General features: G+C 52.6%; 1 protein-coding gene across 8 annotated transcripts in view; it reads left to right on the top strand.

The window, feature by feature from the left end:
- The window catches only part of TRAPPC9 (trafficking protein particle complex subunit 9), a 406,815-nt gene that overhangs the window by 108,712 nt on the left and 280,803 nt on the right, over nucleotides 1-17,300 (top strand). For all 8 annotated transcript variants that reach the window (XM_086337447.1, XM_086337441.1, XM_086337440.1 and 5 more), the window contains 5 exons: nucleotides 2,342-2,427; nucleotides 5,601-5,727; nucleotides 7,654-7,786; nucleotides 9,746-9,909; nucleotides 16,887-17,039. In XM_086337447.1, the coding sequence (XP_086193573.1) occupies nucleotides 2,342-2,427; nucleotides 5,601-5,727; nucleotides 7,654-7,786; nucleotides 9,746-9,909; nucleotides 16,887-17,039 (663 nt within the window). The remainder of the gene's footprint in view (nucleotides 1-2,341; nucleotides 2,428-5,600; nucleotides 5,728-7,653; nucleotides 7,787-9,745; nucleotides 9,910-16,886; nucleotides 17,040-17,300) is intronic.

Here is a 17,300-nt window from a genome sequence, read left to right as displayed (position 1 = left end):
AATCAGGAGTGCCCTCTGCCAGATGGGTCCAGCCAGCGTGGTGGAAAGAGATGAGCTTGTCGACAGAAGCCCCCGAAAGAGGCTGTTAGTCCACAGCTGAGACCTGCCTGGGGGCCGTGTAGCACTGTAGGGGGGCCTGAGACAGAGGGGTGTTTAATAGCCTCCAGGGCTGGTCCTTTCCGAGGTTTCTGGGACAGACTGTAGCATGTCCTGTGGCACGCTAAGACCTGGGAAGGAGATGATCTCTTGTCAGACATTAAAACTGTTCCTGTAATAAAGATTTATCTTAGGTTTACCTTTAGCGACTCTGACTGTGTGAGTATAAACGATTCCTTTCAGCGCCCCAGGAAAATGAATTTTAAAATAATGGTCATTTGACCATGACAGAGAAGACAAACAGCTCCTTCACTATCAGGCAGCAACCTGTTAAAACAAATGACGTTTTCCTTGGCTGTGAGGAAGGGCTGGGTGTTGACTGCTGAGGCAGTGATGTGCTCGGGGTGCTGCTGAAGGCGGGTTGGGAGCCCTGTGCCCTGCAGCAGGAGTTCTCAGCCTGAGGCGGCTGAGGAGAGCTGGGTTTCTGGAGCCACCGGGGAATAGCAGTGTGAGAGCAGCCAAGTCTGTGGGGCCAGGCAGACGGGAGGTGGGCCCGGCGGCCTCATTTGTCAGGGCCGTGAATGATGGATGGTTCAGCCTGTCCGTGTCCTTGTTGGTGGATGAGGATGATCTGTGCCCTGCTGACCACTGCACCGTGTTGTTAAGACCGCATACAGGCACCTGCTTGCACAGGCATTTTAAAAGCCAGCTCGCCTGGTGGGCTGCTTCTTCACTGCGTGCAGTTTCAGGATGCCACAGGTTTGGCTCAGCCTCTCTTAGTCTCTGTGCGAGGGCCTGGTGCAAAGTGTTTGGGGGAAAATGGTGTCTTTATGAAAGCCTATGAAGCTGAAGAATGCTGGTCAGTAAATCTTAGTGTCTACTCTAGGAGAAGGCCTTTATCCACCACTGTCCATTCTAGACACTTCTCTGAGTTCAGAGACCTGGCTTGAATCCCTGCCACACCACTTCCTGGCTGTGTGATTCCCAGCACATTTGTTAACCTGCTTGGACCTTGGTCCCTGCCTTGTAACAATGGGATTGTGGTACCTCCCTCACCAGGGCATGATGCGGAGTCAGAGACAGCCTTCCAAGGGCTGGACAGTGGCTCCTGCCCTGCAGCTCGCTTGGTTGTCAAGTCCCTTCTGAATTGCCCCGTGGAGTATCTCAAAGGGAGGAGAGGGCAGTGGAGTGGGGGTGGGGACTGCACACAGATGACCACCGACTTTGTGGCTTAAAGAGCACAAATGCATTTTTCTCACTGTTTGCATCACGAGTGCAGTCTGTGTTAGCGTGGGCCTCTGCTCAGGGTCTTGCAGGCTGAGATCCAGGTCTCAGCTGGGGCTGTGTTCTCATCCGGAGGCTCGACTGGGCAGGGTCTGTTTCTCAGCTCCCTCGGGTTCTTGGTTCCTTGCGATTGTGGGGCTGAGGTCCCCGTCCACCTGCTGGGTGTTACCTGGACCACTTTCAGGTCATCGCGGCTGCTTTCAGACCCTGGCCACCAGGCCTCCTCCACACACCTGCTCACGTGTTGAGTCTTCTCACTCAGGGTGAGCAGGTTCCCTTCCAGGGCTCTTCTGAGAAGGCCAGGTTCTCCTGGGATAATCTCCCTTGGGTTAACTCAAAGCACACTGCTTTGAAGGCTTGGGGGCCCTCGTCACATATGAAAACCTCCTCCCCCTTTGTTACAGAACATAACCGATCCTTGTGTTCACACTTGGGGAAGAGGATTAGACAGCATATACACCAGGGGTCGGGGGTCCTGGGGGTCATCTCAGAATCCTACTTCCTGTACGTGCTGAGCTGCAGCTGGCCTGGGAGTGGTCAGGGAGGAGGCGCCACCGTCTGGTCTCACAGACTTCAGGAGGGGAGAGAGGAACCAGGCTCTGTGCCACTTAGAGTTGGCCACGGTGCCGTCTTCCTGAGTGCCAGCCTCTGGGCCTGAGAAGGCCTGTGTGACGAGTGGTGGCGCTCCACCGGGAGCTGTGCCGTCCGGTTACTGCCAGGTTCGGGAAGCTGCGTTTGGCACCAGCAAGAGAAGCATCAGTCACAGGCTGTCCAGGTGGCAGTGACAACGGGCTCGGCTTTGGAGAAAGCCAGCAGCAGCGTAGCTTTAAACTGCGTCTCTCAAGATGGCCATGATGCCACTGCTTCATTGGGAAGTAGCCAGAGGAGTGATCTGAAGCCACGGGAAGCGTGCAAGAACACCAGCTAACACATGGACTCCTCTGTGTGTGTGTATTTCTAGATTTCCAGTGGGTTCAAGGAGACGTGTGTGAAGTGCAGCTGATGGTGTATAACCCGATGCCGTTCGAGCTCCGAGTTGAAAACATGGTGCGTATCACCACTCACTTGCCCCTTTGGCCTAAACGTCAGTTCACTATTGATACGTGTTTCTTAGTATTTGAGTCATACTTCTTATGATATCTGTCTGTTTTTAAGATTTGTTTTGCCAAAGATTATAATCTTTTTGTGAATGAAGACCGCGTCCTGCATTCCCGTGTGTTTAGTGCTCGGTCCTCAGTACGTCTGTGAATCAGTGAACAAAAGATATCTCAGATTTGAATACACACAGACCTGAGTTGACTGAATGAAATATTTGAAATAATCATGTTGAAATTCGTATGAGATTAGCGAGGTTACAAAGTCTGTAGTGTGCCCCCCACTCAACCTCACTGCTGCTTCACTGCTCAAGATGACAAGATGACCAAGGCCTCTTTATTTATAAGGGAATAAACGACTGCAGCACTAATGTGAAATCTGCCTCGGGTTTGAAATCAGGTGTTCAGGCTGTGTGTCTGTGCACAGTGTTAAGTACCCCCTCTGCAATGGTGTCTGCTGAAACTCCTCCCCTAGTTCCGCAGTCGGGGAAAGGACGTTTGTGTGGTTCTCCTTGCTGGACCTTGTGTTCCCAGAGGAGAGCCCTGCATGCACTAGGTGGATTCCAGTCCTGCAAGTCTTCTCTGTGCTTAATCATTGTGTGGGACCCCTTTGTTACTTCCCTGTGATATGTGAAGGGTGCTGTTAGCCAGGTGATGCTTTCCTCTTGGGTTTTATGACTCGTGTTCAGAGCTTGCCGAGTGCCTAGGCCACGTGTCAGGCCAGGCCTCTGCCCCGTGGTCAGGGTGCAGGAGGGGCTGTGGGACCCACATGGAGGGTCGGGGAGGCCCCGCTGAGGACACAGGATGAGTGGGAGCTCGCAGGCAGACTGGTAGTTACTTAAGATGATGTTTGGGCCTCTGGCATGAGGCATGGTTTTTCCACGTTCCTTGGAGCTCTTAGAAATTCAGCTGAGTATTGAGTGGGCAACCTGAGGTCCCCCCATATGAGAGCCACCTATTAGGATGAGCATTCCCTCCTCCTCCTTTTGCACAAGAACATGCCAGCCTTGGGGCTTAGCTCTTGGTCAGGCCTTGCAGTGGCTTTGTCTCCTGGCCTAAGCCAGGAATAACATTGAGAGTTGTTCAGAGAATTTTCCCTAAAGTGGTTAAAGTATCATATGCCTATTGTTTCTTATACATTTTTTTTAGGTTTAATTTTAACTGGTTGAAAAGTAATAGCTGCATGTGGGACTTCCCTGGTGGTCCAGTGGTTAAGAATTTGCCTTGCAATGCAGGGGATATAGGTTCAATCCCTGGTCAGGAAACGAAGATGCCAACTAAGTCCCTGCTCCACAACTGGAGTCCATGTGCCACAACAAAGTCCTGACACACACAGATAAATTAATTTTAAAAAGTAATATGTACTTTTATCAAAAAATGAGGAAGAACAAAGAATAAAATTTACCACTAGGAGATAGCCCACAAATCATGTTCAGAATTAAAGAATCACATTACGAAATGTTTCAAGCGTGGGAAACGGCACAGGGAAGAGCCGCACCTCATGCATGCACCGTCACGTTTAAAAGAAGTCAAATGTGAGTGTGTTTTGCCTGGGGACAAGAGCCACCTAATTGTTTCTCCGCTTCCATTCTTGGCCACCTTGTTGTCTGTTTCTCACATAGTTAGATCATTTCAAGCTCCTGCCCAGACTCTGGGCACAGGTGTGCTCTTTGTCACTAAGGGAGCCTTGCTTCTGGGTGCTTTCTGCAGACAGAAACAGTGTGCATGCATGCACACATGGGCACGTGCTCATGCGTACCTACCACACTCATCCACACGTGTGTTTACAAACATGTATGGAAACTCTGGGCGCAGGTGTGCTCTTTGTCACTAAGGGAGCCTTGCTTCTGGGTGCTTTCCGCAGACAGAGTTAGAAACAGTGGGCATGCACGCACACATAGGCACGTGCTCACGCATACCTACCACATGCATCTGCACATGTGTGTACATACATGTACGTGTGCCCAAGTGCGCACACACACAGATGCAGACTTCACAGATCCCGACCTTGCAGTCATCACTTCAGGTCCGCTCCATCTCCAGAGGGCTCTCCTCGCCTCCTTCCACATCCGTGTCCTTGCCTCCCCCGTGAGAACGTGGCTCAGGGCAGCACCAGCGTCCCCTCACCTGCCCGCTCCTGAGATGGACTGTGGCACTCCCTCCTTCATGTAGGTCTTCTTTGCCCCTTTGCCATCTTCTGCAGGCTTCAGGGCAGGACTCTCACACCTCTCGGTAGGCTCACTCCAACATAGGGGGTGTTTTTGATCCCTTGTTAATGGTACTTAAAAGTATTTCTTTCTTTCTTTATTTGGCTATGCTACGTCTTAGTTTTGGAATGTGGGATCTAGTTCCTTGACCAGGGATCGAACCTGGGCCCCCTTCATTCTGAGTCTTAGCCACCGGACCAGCAGGGAAGCTCCCTGTTCGTGGTATTTTTACTGTTTTGTTTTATCATATGCTTATTGCTTGGTTATGGAGACACTTCTGGTTTGTAAATGCTGACTTTGTTACCGGGCTAAATGCTGTTGTTAGTTCAGGTTTCCTCGTAGGCACCACAGGCTTTTCTGCAGCTTTTGCATGTAGGTGATTGTCTCCATGCTGTTTCTTCTCTTGGCTGTTGTGCTGGCCGGGGCCTCCGTCACAGTGCCGAGGAGAGGGCCCGAGCGCTGGGAGGCCCTGCAGTCACGGGTGGCTCCCAGAGGCCACACAGCCTGTCTGCTCCACCATCAAGTGTAGGGCCCGGCTCTTAGAGAGATGGACTGATGGTTCACAGACGCACTGGAAGAAGACTCACTGATTCGCTTCCATGTGTCATATTCTTTTCATTTTGTTTGTAAGCAGGATATTTTATTTGTTCTTTCTGTTTATCTTCCAACTTGGTAAAACGGCAAAGCAGCACACACATTCATACTGTGTCAAGCGGGGCTAGTATTACAGATGGAATTGTTCAGGCGCCCCTGGGGCTGCCCCTTTCAAGACTGTTTTGTAACCACGCTTCTAGGCCATCATTTGTTCACATCACTAAGGGGTCCTTGTCTTCTGAGTCCCGGGCGTTCCTGCTGGCTGAGCGGGGGCTTTGGGTCAGGGTGGGGGCCGCACTCACGTGTCTCCTGCCGCCCGCTGCAGGGGCTGCTCACGAGCGGAGTGGAGTTCGAGTCTCTCCCCGCGGCACTGTCCCTCCCGGCCGAGTCTGGTCTTTACCCGGTGACGCTCGTCGGGGTCCCGCAGACGACGGGGACGATCACTGTGAACGGTAAGGACAGCGCCTTTCTGGCTGTGGTTCTGGGGGCCTCGGACTCCTGTGCCACCACGGACAGTTCGCCGCAGACGAACCGCACAGAGGGCGCAGGATGTGGGGTCAGCTGCTGTGCACCGGTCTGTCTTTCCCGGACCACAGGCGCGCTCCGAGTTTCTCCCCCTGGGGCTACGGCCCCGCCACCCTTCTCTCCTCTCCTTCCATCTCCGCCTACTGCCTCGGGCAGTCCGTCTGTCTACTGTCCCGTCCAGACCCCTCTCCTGGACCTGCCACTCTCCTTGGCTGTCTCCAGTGCACATCACATTCCGTGTGTCCCCACCCCCATCCCCACGTTGCCCCTGCCCCATGGTCCCATCCCAGGGACCCAGGACCCAGGCCCCGTCCCCGGACAGGCACCAGGGGTCATCCTGGACTGCTCCTGTCTCCCCCTCACTCCCCTACGTTACTGCCCGTGTCGTCAACACCCTCTGCCCCTCCGCCCTCTCTAGGGTTTTTCACCGAAGCATCAGTACTGGTCTTTCTGCCCTCATTCTTCCTGTGGTGCGGCCTTGTGACCTCTCCGCAGTGCAGGCCCCTGGGCTAGAAGTGGTCCTGCCTTCACTGGGCTCCCCGCCAGGGCTCCCTATCTCACTCTGGCTGTGTCGCTGGGTCCTGCACATCTGGGCAGGTGTAGAGGGCTCCCATCCTGGGCACGCGCCCTGCTTCCTGCCCCCTGCTCGTGCTGTCCCTCTGCTTGGGGGGCCTTGAGGCTCAGCTCAGGTGCCCCTGTGGTGCCCGCCCGGCCTTGCCCTCGTTCCACCGTGGCAGCCCCTCCTTCATGTCACGCCCACCATGGCCTGCGGGCCCACTCCTTGCCAGCCGCATCCGGCTTTCTTGGCTGGATCCTCACACCTGGCACATAGCAGGTCTTCAGTACCCATTTGGTGGCTGAAAGTCAACATTCACTGGGAAAGGAATCTGTTTAAAAGGCGGCTTTGAAGGACCATACTTTATTATTATTTTTTTTAATATTTTTTCTTTATAAGCCGCCTTTTAAACAGATTCCTTTCCCAGTGAATGTTGACTTTCAGCCACCAAATGGGTACTGAAGACCTGCTACGTGCCAGGTGTGAGGATATATTATTGAAGGACCATACTTTAAAAAGAAGGAAATGTGGGTGCCATGAATTGGAGCTCTTTTAAGTCGAGGGGCTGTATCAGGGCCCTGTTTATCCCCACGGTACCTCTTGCTTCTTGTTGAGTATGTAGACGTTTAATATGGATGCAGAGAAGTTGCCACCCTAGGTACTTACCATCAAGTGTTACTTGATTTTGTTACACTGTGAATGTTGTTTATAATAATTACCTCAAATTTCAAAAGCCGTTTCCAAGCTTTGCTTAAACAATTTCAAGTGCTTATCTAACCTGAGGAGTGTTTCTTAAATGAAAATTTTGCTAATCTTAAATTATAGTGTTTGTACACATTGAGCAGATTTGCCACATCACGTAACAGTTATGATAACAATGATTGACTCTTGAACTTTCATCTCTCAACACAAGATTTTGAATCACTTTCTTTCAAATACTTATTAACTCCCATTATGTCCTGGAAAGGAGTACAAGCTCTCCTTTTCATTTTAGGGATGGATAAATTTGAAAAGCAAATTATTGAAGGGATAAGACACTGATTGTGAACTTGTGTGACGTTTATGGTTTGTGCACCATTGGTTGGACGCAACCTGCCTTGGGCCCAACTCTCACCTCCGCTCGGGGACACGAGGCTGTGGACTTGAGCTCGGGAGCCGTGGGCCCACCGGGCAGCTGATGGGCCCTGAATCGCAACTCAGGTCAGAGGGGACCCTGCGCCCCTGTCACCCATGGGGCCCCCTTGGGCATGAGCTGTGAAGCCCTTCCAGGGGGTGAACCTTGGCCTTTCGTCCCCAGGCTACCACACCACGGTGTTTGGCGTCTTCAGCGACTGTCTGCTGGACAGCCTCCCGGGAATCAAGACCAGTGGCTCCACAGTGGAGGTCATCCCTGCGCTGCCCCGCCTGCAGATCAGCACGTCTCTGCCCAGGTAGCGCCCGCGGGCACTGGGCCTACTCGCCGACCCCAGGGCCCCTGGGAGTCCTGTGCTGTGCCCTGTGGCCGGAGCCTGGGAGCCGGAGTTACCCTATGACCTCGCGACCTCTGACCTCACGGCCAGAGTGTTAGTGTATCCAGGGGACCAACAGGCAGCGCTCTGCTTGCAGCAAACTGGAGCAGAGTTGAGGCGTTTCTTACTAAGATCAGAACAAAATGTGAAATTAGCCTTTGGAAACGTCATTTTTATGAGAAACAGTTGAGGCTTAAGAGAATTTAAGAAGTCTTATCTTCTAAAATAAAAACAGTCCTTTTTTTTTCTCTAGCATTATAGGAAAGGATAAAGAAGGAAGAGAAATCTCAGAGGGAATGACTTAATGCTTTCTGGTGTTTCCACTGTTTGCTCACTGAACAATATATGTATGTTTAGATCATACTGCATTTCATTTAGTATCATAGATTTCTCTTTGCATAAATATATAACATAAGCTAAAAGTTTTCTGTTTTAATTGCTTAAAAAAGTATGTCATGAAGCCATCTCAGAATCATATCCCCATTCATTTCCCTGCTGTTGGGATTTGGGACTGTCTCAGTTTTTGCTCATACAGATAATGCTTTATTGTTTATCCCTTGGGCTGTCTTTCTAAATGTGTCACGGCATTTTCTGGGATGTTTGGAAGGCTCAGTCGCCTACTCAGTGAGCCCCTCCTCAGTGCCAGCCTCGCCCACCTCCCCCGCACCCCCAGCTTGAGCCCGGCGTGTGGGACGCGGTCTTCGCGACCGCCTGCTCTGTGTGCTGCCCACCTTCTGCTTCCTCCCTGCTCTTTCCCCGCCGTGCCAGGGGCCAGCACCCTCTCTGCTTGTGTCAGCTGGGTTTCAGTTTTTCCAAATACGTTCCCTGCAAATCCAGACGGACTACAGTTCTCACTTGAGGAGGACTCTGTGATGAAATGTGGAAAGACGTCACTTACAGTGAGGACTGGAGTCAATTATCCTTACTTGACAGAGAAAATTTATTTCTTGACTCACAAACAGCTCTAAAGATATAAAATGCCAAGGAGTTCACGTTGATCCTCTATGCTGTTGTTTTTGGAGAACGGGCTTTGGATGTGCTTTTTGACTCCATCTGCCACACGCGCCTCCCCCGTTGATGGCTGGCATTTGTCCCCTTTCTGTCTCCAGAGCCTCCTCCCTGTGGTCACGGTGACCTCCTGGCCTGGAAGTGGCTTTGCCTCTTGGATTGGGAAGGGGACACCAGGGTGATGAGTGCTGTGGGCTGAGTGACGGTCAGTAGGACTCAGGCCAGAGTTTCAGACCAGGGCTGCAGTGCTGCAACCTCAGAGGTGCGTTGGGCAAGCCTCGGGGTCTCTGGCTGTACCCCGCGTGGTCCAGGGCCCTGCCTAGCCGGTGCCGAGGGCCCGCCAGCTGCCCCTGCTCCTGTCAGGGGTTTGCCAGCATCGCTTGTTGATTTTACTGGGATGTGGAGGCTGCTGTCTGTGCTTTCCACTTGTCTTTTCCTGCAGCTCCCACGTTATCATTTCAAAGGGTTCATTTGAGTTTTCTCCTTCAGTCTGTGGATTTTCCCAGGGCATTTCTGAGATTTAAAAATTTTTTGAGCAAGTAGCACGTTCAGGGATCATTTGAATTAATTCATTGTTTCACCTTTGCCCTCACCATGATGCAACAGTTAGTCTTACGGTTCATACACACATAAGCCAGTAAGGCCAGTGAGAGCCATCATGTGACCCAGGGCCATCTGTGTGTGGACAGTGCTCAGTGTGTAGCAACTCGCCCTGGAGTTCCTGGTTGCTGGGCACCAATTCTACGCTGAAGCCACGGCTCCCTAGTCTGTGTGTCTGGAGTGCTTAAGTGTGGTGATGTGCATGACTCTAAAATGCCATCAATTTTTTTTCTGTTTTTCTAAAATTGATCATAATTCTTACTCTTATTTTAGGTCCGCACATTCATTACAGCCTTCCTCTGGTGATGAAATATCTACTAACGTGTCTGTGCAGCTTTACAATGGGGAAACCCAGCAGCTTGTTGTGAGACTGGAGAACATTGGGATGGAGCCACTGGAGAAACTGGAAGTGACCTCAAAAATCCTCACCACCAAAGGTAGGGGCTTGTCGTAGGTTTGACTGCAGAAATGTGTATTTGCAGAAGAGACACCTTGCTTTTTTTTAAAATACGCACACCATTTGTATCGAGGTGAGCAGATTAACAGTATTGTGGTAGTTTCAGGTGAGCACCCGAGGCGCGCAGCCACAGCTGCACCTGTGTCCGCTCTCCCCAGACTCCCCTTCCATCCAGGCTGGCACTGAACGCTGAGCAGTTTCCCGTGCTGAATACAGTCGGTCTCTGTTGGCTATCCACTTTAAATGTAGCAGTGTGTTCACGACCTTCCCAAAGTCCTAACTATCCCTCCCTCGCACCAGCAACCATAACTTCATTTTGTAAGTCTGTGAGTCAGAAGAGACCCTATAGATAACCAGCGTCCCGAAAGTCTAAAAACCTCTCCCACTTTTAATTTGACACCTCTGTAAAGCTGTTATCTTAAGTGTGCATGAAGAGCTCACAGAGGAAGGTGACGGAGTGCAGAACACACCTCTGTATCGCCTGTGCTCTTCACACCGATCAGGTGCTCAGCAGGCGTGTCCTGGAATGAGCGAGCAAAGAAGAGCACGTGCAGGCTTGGAAGAGTACTATCTGGGACCCGTCCGCCCAGCCCAGTGCCTGCTGTGGGTTCAGCACTCAGAGCCTGTACACCCCTCTTCCAGTGATGCCGTTCCTAGTTCTAAGGCACACGTAGCTCGGGCTCACAAGACTGTGTTACATTTTGGATTCAGCATTTGCTCACTGTTTATCCTTCACATGCCTCAGCTCCCTCCTGGGTGAGCAGGGGAGGTGGTCCTGACATGTTCTAGGAGCAGAGGGAGGCCGCAGAGGGTGGTCAGTGAGGTGAGTGAGCAGTACTGGTCGAAGGGGGATACGCTGTGTAGGAGGAGGGCTGGGCGTTGAGAGTAGTAAGTGGAAATAAGATCAGCTCATCTAACGAAGTTAGAGAAATTGCACCGTCCGCGGAGACCAAAGACGAGCACAGCACAGGGAGAGCAAGCTGGTGGGACTCCGTGTTCAGCTGTTTTTGACTTAGGAGCCAGGTGAGCAGGTGTCCCCTGGGAGCCTGGGCACACCTGGCCCGTCGAGAGCGGTGCCCCGGCTCTGGCGGTGAGCCTGTCCTCTCCGAGAGTGTCTCCAGGGTCCGATGCCGGGCGGGGGGCTTCAGAACTGCTGTTCCAGAGGCCAGTGGCGCCGTCACCCTGGGGGAGTAGCAGCTGCCCCACGGGCCCTCTGCTCCAGGCCGTCGTCGTCATTTTATCCACGGTGTGGGCGGGGGAGGGGGAGAAATCTGCATTTCCCCGATGACCAGCGACGCTGAACGCCTCTGCTGTGGTCCTCCTCTGAGAGTCCACTCTTGTGCCGGCCCTCTGTCCTTTTCCCCAGTGGGTGTTCTGCCTTCTCTGTCTCTGTGTCTGTCTGTCTGCCCCTCTCTCCTGGCCCGCAGGCTGTCTCTGATCCTGAGTTTGAGTTCTGAGCTGGAACCCTGCGGTGTGAGTGCCTGCTCCTGCCCATGGCTGCCATCCCCCTCTCTGCCGGGCCTGCCCATGGCTGCTGTGCCTGCCCGTGGCTGCTGTCCCCTCCCCACTGCGCCCGCCCGTGGCTGCCGTCTCCTCCCCCTGCCCGTGGCTGCCGTCCCCTCTCCACGCGCCCGCCCGTGGCTGCCGTCCCCTCTCCGTGCGCCCGCCTGTGGCTGCTGTCCCCTCCCGCTGTGCCCGCCCATGGCTGCCGTCTCCTCCCCCTGCCTGTGGCTGCCGTCCCCTCTCCACGCGCCCGCCCGTGGCTGCCGTCCCCTCCTGCTGTGCCTGCCCGTGGCTGCCGTCCCCTCTCTGCTGCGCCCGCCCGTGGCTGCCATCCCCTCTCCATGCGCCCGCCTGTGGCTGCTGTCCCCTCCCGCTGTGCCCGCCTGTGGCTGCCGTCCCCTCTCTGCTGTGCCCACCCGTGGCTGCCGTCCCCTCCCCCTGCCCGTGGCTGCCGTCCCCTCCCCCGCCCGTGGCTGCCGTCCCCTCTCTGCTGTGCCCGCCCGTGGCTGCCATCCCCTCCCCGCCACGCCCGCCTGTGGCTGCTGTCCCTTCCCTGCCGTGCCTGCCCGTGGCTGCCGTCCCCTGTCCGTGCGCCCGCAGGTGCCTGGAGCTCTTCGTGGCAGCGCGGCTCTCCTCGTCCCTCTTTCGCTTTTGTGTCTCGGAGTCTTTGGAATTTTGGATGATCCTACCTTAATCTCATCCTTTCTTCCCTTTCTTTCCTCTTTTCAGGAGCAAGCACTTACGGATTAGGTAGAAAATGCCTCCCTGACATGAAATACCTTCATCTGGTATTCTGAATTTAATTAGTTGGTTATAGGAGTTGGTGGGTATTTGAACAAGTGCGCTAATATTGAATGACAGAAAATTGCAGAGTATATAATGGTAAAAATGTTCACATCTCCTGTAATTTTCCTTGGCTTCACAGCTTAGCCACTAGAAGATATCTTCCTTTTCTCAAATAAACCTAAACAGTCACCACATGTCCATTATTCATTGCAACCTGCTTCTCTCAGAAGCTCAGCTCCTCTCGTTTCTCCTTTGTGAACCCCTGGCGTCCGTGGCTCCGCAGGCCCCACATCGCCGGCTTCTGCCCCAAGCTTCAGTTTTTGTCACTTCTTCCCTTAAGCTCTCGTCACGTTTGTTGTCAGGAGCTAGTTTCAGCTTCTTGGATGTTGGTGCTGTCCGTGAACTTGAGGATAAACCCCCTCCTGTGCCTGGAAGCCGACCTGCTCACTTCTGTTCCCGCCTTTGCCTTCCTCCACGGGGTGACTGGGGTCCCCTTGTCTCAGAGGCTCCGGGAGACTTCTGAGGAGCCCTTCCACTCCATGGTTTTGCTCCTGCTGCGCTGGTCTCCCTCCAGCCAGCTGAGGGTCTCTCAAAGACAGCCAGTGTGTCTCCCCTTTAGTTCCAGGCCGGGTTCATGGGCAGTGCTCAGTCCTAGGGACTGTCCACGGAGAGGGACATGGTCGCTCAGTTGTGTCCGACTCTGTGTGACCCCATGGACTGTAGCCCACCAGGCTCCTCTGTCCATGGGATTCTCCAGGCAAGAATGCTGGAGTGGGTTGCCATTTCCTCCTCCAGGGGATCTTCCTGACCCAGGGATCAAACCCGCATATCCTGCTTTGGCAGGTGGATTCTTTACCTGCTGAGCCATTGGGGAAGCCCTGTTTAGGGAAAAAAAAATTCTCACCACAGTGGGAATAGAGGGGACATGTGGTCGGTTGGCCGGTTGTGTCTGAGAGGGGTTTTCTCCTTTCCAGGGTGGGTCTTGATGGGACCGAGCCAGTCTCGCTTGTCGGGTCGGGGGTCATGGGGGTGGAAGCGTGGGAATTGCCGTCAGGCCCCTCTCTATCCTTCTGTGCGCTTCTGCCCGTGCTCTCCTTTCACACCATCTCCCGGAAGCGCCATCAGCAGCTCAGTCGTCTCAGCGCTGCCTTTCTCGGGTCCCGCTTTCGGGGCTGCCCTGCCTGCGGTGTTCCTATGTTTTCCAACCCTTCTGGAGCTTACTCTCTGTATCAGCCATCCCCTCCCTCCCCAGCCTTTCACTCTAAAAATATTCAGGCAAATGGAGAAGTGGAGAGACTCTTACAGTGAACACTGCAAACCCGCCGTCTAGGTTCTGTAACATTTGACTGTATTTGATTTATCACGTCTGTCCAGCTTCCTGTCCATCCCTGATCTGTCTCGTTTTATTGTATCGTTCAAAATAAGTTGCAGATTACTGTGATTTTACCCACTGATCCTGTCGTGTGCATGTCATTAGGGTTCAGTGTTTGAACTCAGCTGAATGGTATTAATACTTCAGGTAGTTTTTTTTCTTTTTTTTCCTCATTAAATAATCACGACACTCATAAGAGGTCTTTTTTGGGGTAGGATGCTGGAGTCCCATCTTTCCCAGGGTTCCCAACTTTCCTTTGGAAAAAAGTATTAGGGGTGAAATACACAAGTCTTATGTTACCATTTGCTAAATTTTGACAAATACACATCTCCCCCAATTATTGTCAAAGTACATACATCACGGACCGTTGTCTTCCCCTCAGAAAGCCCTTTCCTGGCCCCTTGCCTGCTCAGCCCCAGGGCAGGCACTTACCTGGCCGGCCCCCGGCCAGTGCTTACCAACGCAGATGCCGGAGGGCGGGGACACTGGGGGATCCCGGCAGAATCAGGGAGGTTCCTCCGGTGCTGGGTCCACCCGACACCATCAGCATCACTGCTGGCCCAGCTCTCAGTTCGGTCTCTTGGAGGGCAGGGGGGCAATTACTATGACCCTCACTCTGTGGATGGGGAGGGAGTCTGGATCACACAGCTGGTTCCGTCCTGTGTGTTTCCAAATGGCCATTCGAACCAACGTTTGCAATTGAGAAATGTCAGCTGTCGTTCCTTTTTAATTCTCATCATAAGCTGCCACACATTTACACGTGGAATTAAACTAATGAAAATAAACCATCTGCTTCCAAAATACACAGAGGGAGGAACTCCTGTCCCTACACTCTCTGGCACCAACAAGCTGTCAGCACCAGTGAGTGACATAACATCAAAGGGAGGGCGGGAAAGTGTCCTAAACTGGAACCTCCGTTTTACTGGAGCTCCTCCACAGGGAGCTAAACGCTCCCTCTCCCAGTCCTGTGCTAGGTCTTGACAGCAATAGTAATTTTCACTATTTAGCACTACCGCACGCCAGCTGAGTGGTAGTAATACTTCAGGTTGTTTTTTTTTCTCTCTCTCTCACATTAAATAATCGCGACTCTCATAAGAGGTCTTTTTCGGGGTAGGATGCCGGCCTCCCAGGGGTCCCAGCTGTCATCTGGGTGCTCATGGCACGCGTGTGTCCTCCGATCACACACGCCTGACATGGGGCCGAGCATTGACCATCCATCCCAGCACGACAAGGATTACTGCCCACGTCATGTCTGATTCTAATTGCAGTCTGTTTGTGAGCAAGTCTTTATTTGTAGGTGATTAAAGAGGCACGCTTCTGCCTTGACTTAAGCAATCATAAATTTCATTATAATTAAGCCTAAATTAAGAATGAGTTGTATTTGCTTTTCTGCAGATATTCTGAGATTCGTGTCAGCATGTCTACAAACATAGATACACACGTACCTGAGTATATAAATACACATACGCATCCCTTAATTTCTTTACTCTTCTGGTTTAATTTTTTGACGAGAAGCAGCGACTCCACGTTGGTGTGCTGAGCAGTTCATGGGTGTTTTGACTGAGGGGCGTCCCTGCTGCTCTCTCGTGTCGTGAGTGTAGCGGCCGAGTCTCTGTAATTAGAAGGTCCTCAGACGTGGAAGGTCAGCACAGTAACGGCTCCTCTGTTACTGTCACTGTCAAATAACCCATTTCACGTGACTGCACAGAGCTAAACTCTAGCATTAAAATAATGACTGTTATTTCTGAAACTATTTAAATTCCACCGGGGAGAACATTAGTGATACACGCTCCACTCTTGATTTACGTTTATCTCGTTTCTGCTGACAGCTTATCATTGCGTAGGGTTTTGAAAAGCCCCCTGGACATTCCATTTTGTAGTCCAGTAATGAAGGGAAGGAGATCCAACCAGTCCATCCTAAAGGAGATCAGTCCTGGGTGTTCAGAACTTGGAAGGACTGATGTTGAAGCTGAAACTCCAATACTTTGGCCACCTGATGCGAAGAGCTGACTCATTTGAAAAGACCCTGATGCTGGGAAAGATTGAGGGCAGGAGAAGGGGACGACAGAGGATGAGATGGTTGGATGGCATCACCGACTCAATGGACGTGGATTTGGGTGGACTCCGAGAGTTGGTGATGGACAGGGAGGCCTGGAGTGCTGCGGTTCACGGGGTTGCAAAGAGTCGGACACGACTGAGCGACTGAACTGAACTGAATGAAGGGAAGAACCAGAAAGGCCCACCTTTGAGGCATAAAAGCTCATCAAACCCGACAGGGAAGCAGCTCAGCTTCGTGTACTGCTGCAGCTAGGAGGGTGGTGCGTGCACTGTGGCCCTCTGTGTCGTTACTGAGGTGTAAACACCTTGGTGGTTTGGCTGCAGAACGTGAATACGCCGTTCCCTGTGAGTGGGCCTGCTGTTGTGTGAACACGTCTCTCTTAGGACATGGAACTTAATGCAGAAACTGGCAGCTCAGTCAGCACCCTTTCTGAGGGCACCCTAAGCTTGCAGGCAGTGGGGGCTGAGGGTGTGGCAGGGCCTCAGCATCTTGGCCGGTATTGGCGTTTCAGAGAGAAGTTGGTCCGATTTGCTGTGGCTGGTGGAGAGGCGTTAGCGCACACGGCTGTAGTCCTGGGGCCTGGGATCCGGGCTTCCAGCACCCGGGGCCCACATGGAGGGGTTGTCCATGCTGGCTCCAGCTCGCCTGGTGTCTCTTACTCCCTTCCATCCTGAATTAATCTACGAGATAGGAAAGTAAAGACAAAGACTGCCTTAGCCCGGTTGACACACACTGTAGACTGTGCGTGACTGGGTCGTGGAGAGGACCTCGCTCCCACTAGTGCCTTGGGGGGACGCAGTCATTTGCATTGTGGAGTCAGGTGCGGGCCAAAATCCCAGAGACGAATACGTTCCAGCAGGTGGCTAGAGTTTCAGGACTGGAGGTCACGTCAGTTTGTAACTTAAATCAGTGTTTTCCAGAATAGGCTGCATACTCAAAAGTAAAACAGTTGCTGGCAAGTGTATAGAGTCTGTGTGTTCTGTACATTGCTCTGTAGTAGGAGGGTGCTCTTGAGAACAGAGTGCAGTGTTCTTGTCCAGGGTGGTGCTCACAGACGCAGGTGACGGCCTTGCCGCAGCCGCGATTCTGGAGTTTTCTGGCGCTTTGATCCATCACATTTTACAGGGTCTGCATCTTCCCTTCCTGTTGAAGATGCACTGGATTTTCCTGGGGGATTTCTGGGTCTCAGGCTGCCTCTGTCACATGAGCATTATCACCTTTGTTGCTGTCATTGTAGAAAAACTGTACGGCGACTTCTTGAGCTGGAAACTGGAAGACACCCTTGCCCAGTTCCCTTTGCAACCTGGAAAGGTGGCCACCTTCACCATCAGCATCAAAGTGAAGCTGGACTTCTCCTGCCAGGAGAATCTCCTCCAAGACCTCAGCGATGGTAAGCTCTCCCCGACCCTAATTAGCACGTGGCGGCCCCCAGACACATGGCAGCGATCCCCGTCCCCCCAACCCTGCTGTTGTGTCTCTGCCTCGTGCTTATCATGCATCAACTCAAGCAGCGTGAGACTTCTCCCGGGCACGCACTTAGTGAGTGAGTTACCGTGGACGTGGAAAGTAATAAAAGTACTTTTTAGTTGAATGGTTTCTTAATTTGCACTCTCTGCCATTTTGTGCTCATTTGCCAGGAGGTCATCCTGAA

This window comes from Bos grunniens, chromosome 14 (assembly GCF_055505025.1).
Source record: "Bos grunniens cultivar Pamir isolate PY7600 chromosome 14, Bosgru_T2T1.0, whole genome shotgun sequence".
Classification (NCBI taxonomy): domain Eukaryota; kingdom Metazoa; phylum Chordata; class Mammalia; order Artiodactyla; family Bovidae; genus Bos; species Bos grunniens.
This window is presented reverse-complemented; position numbering and strand designations above follow the sequence as displayed.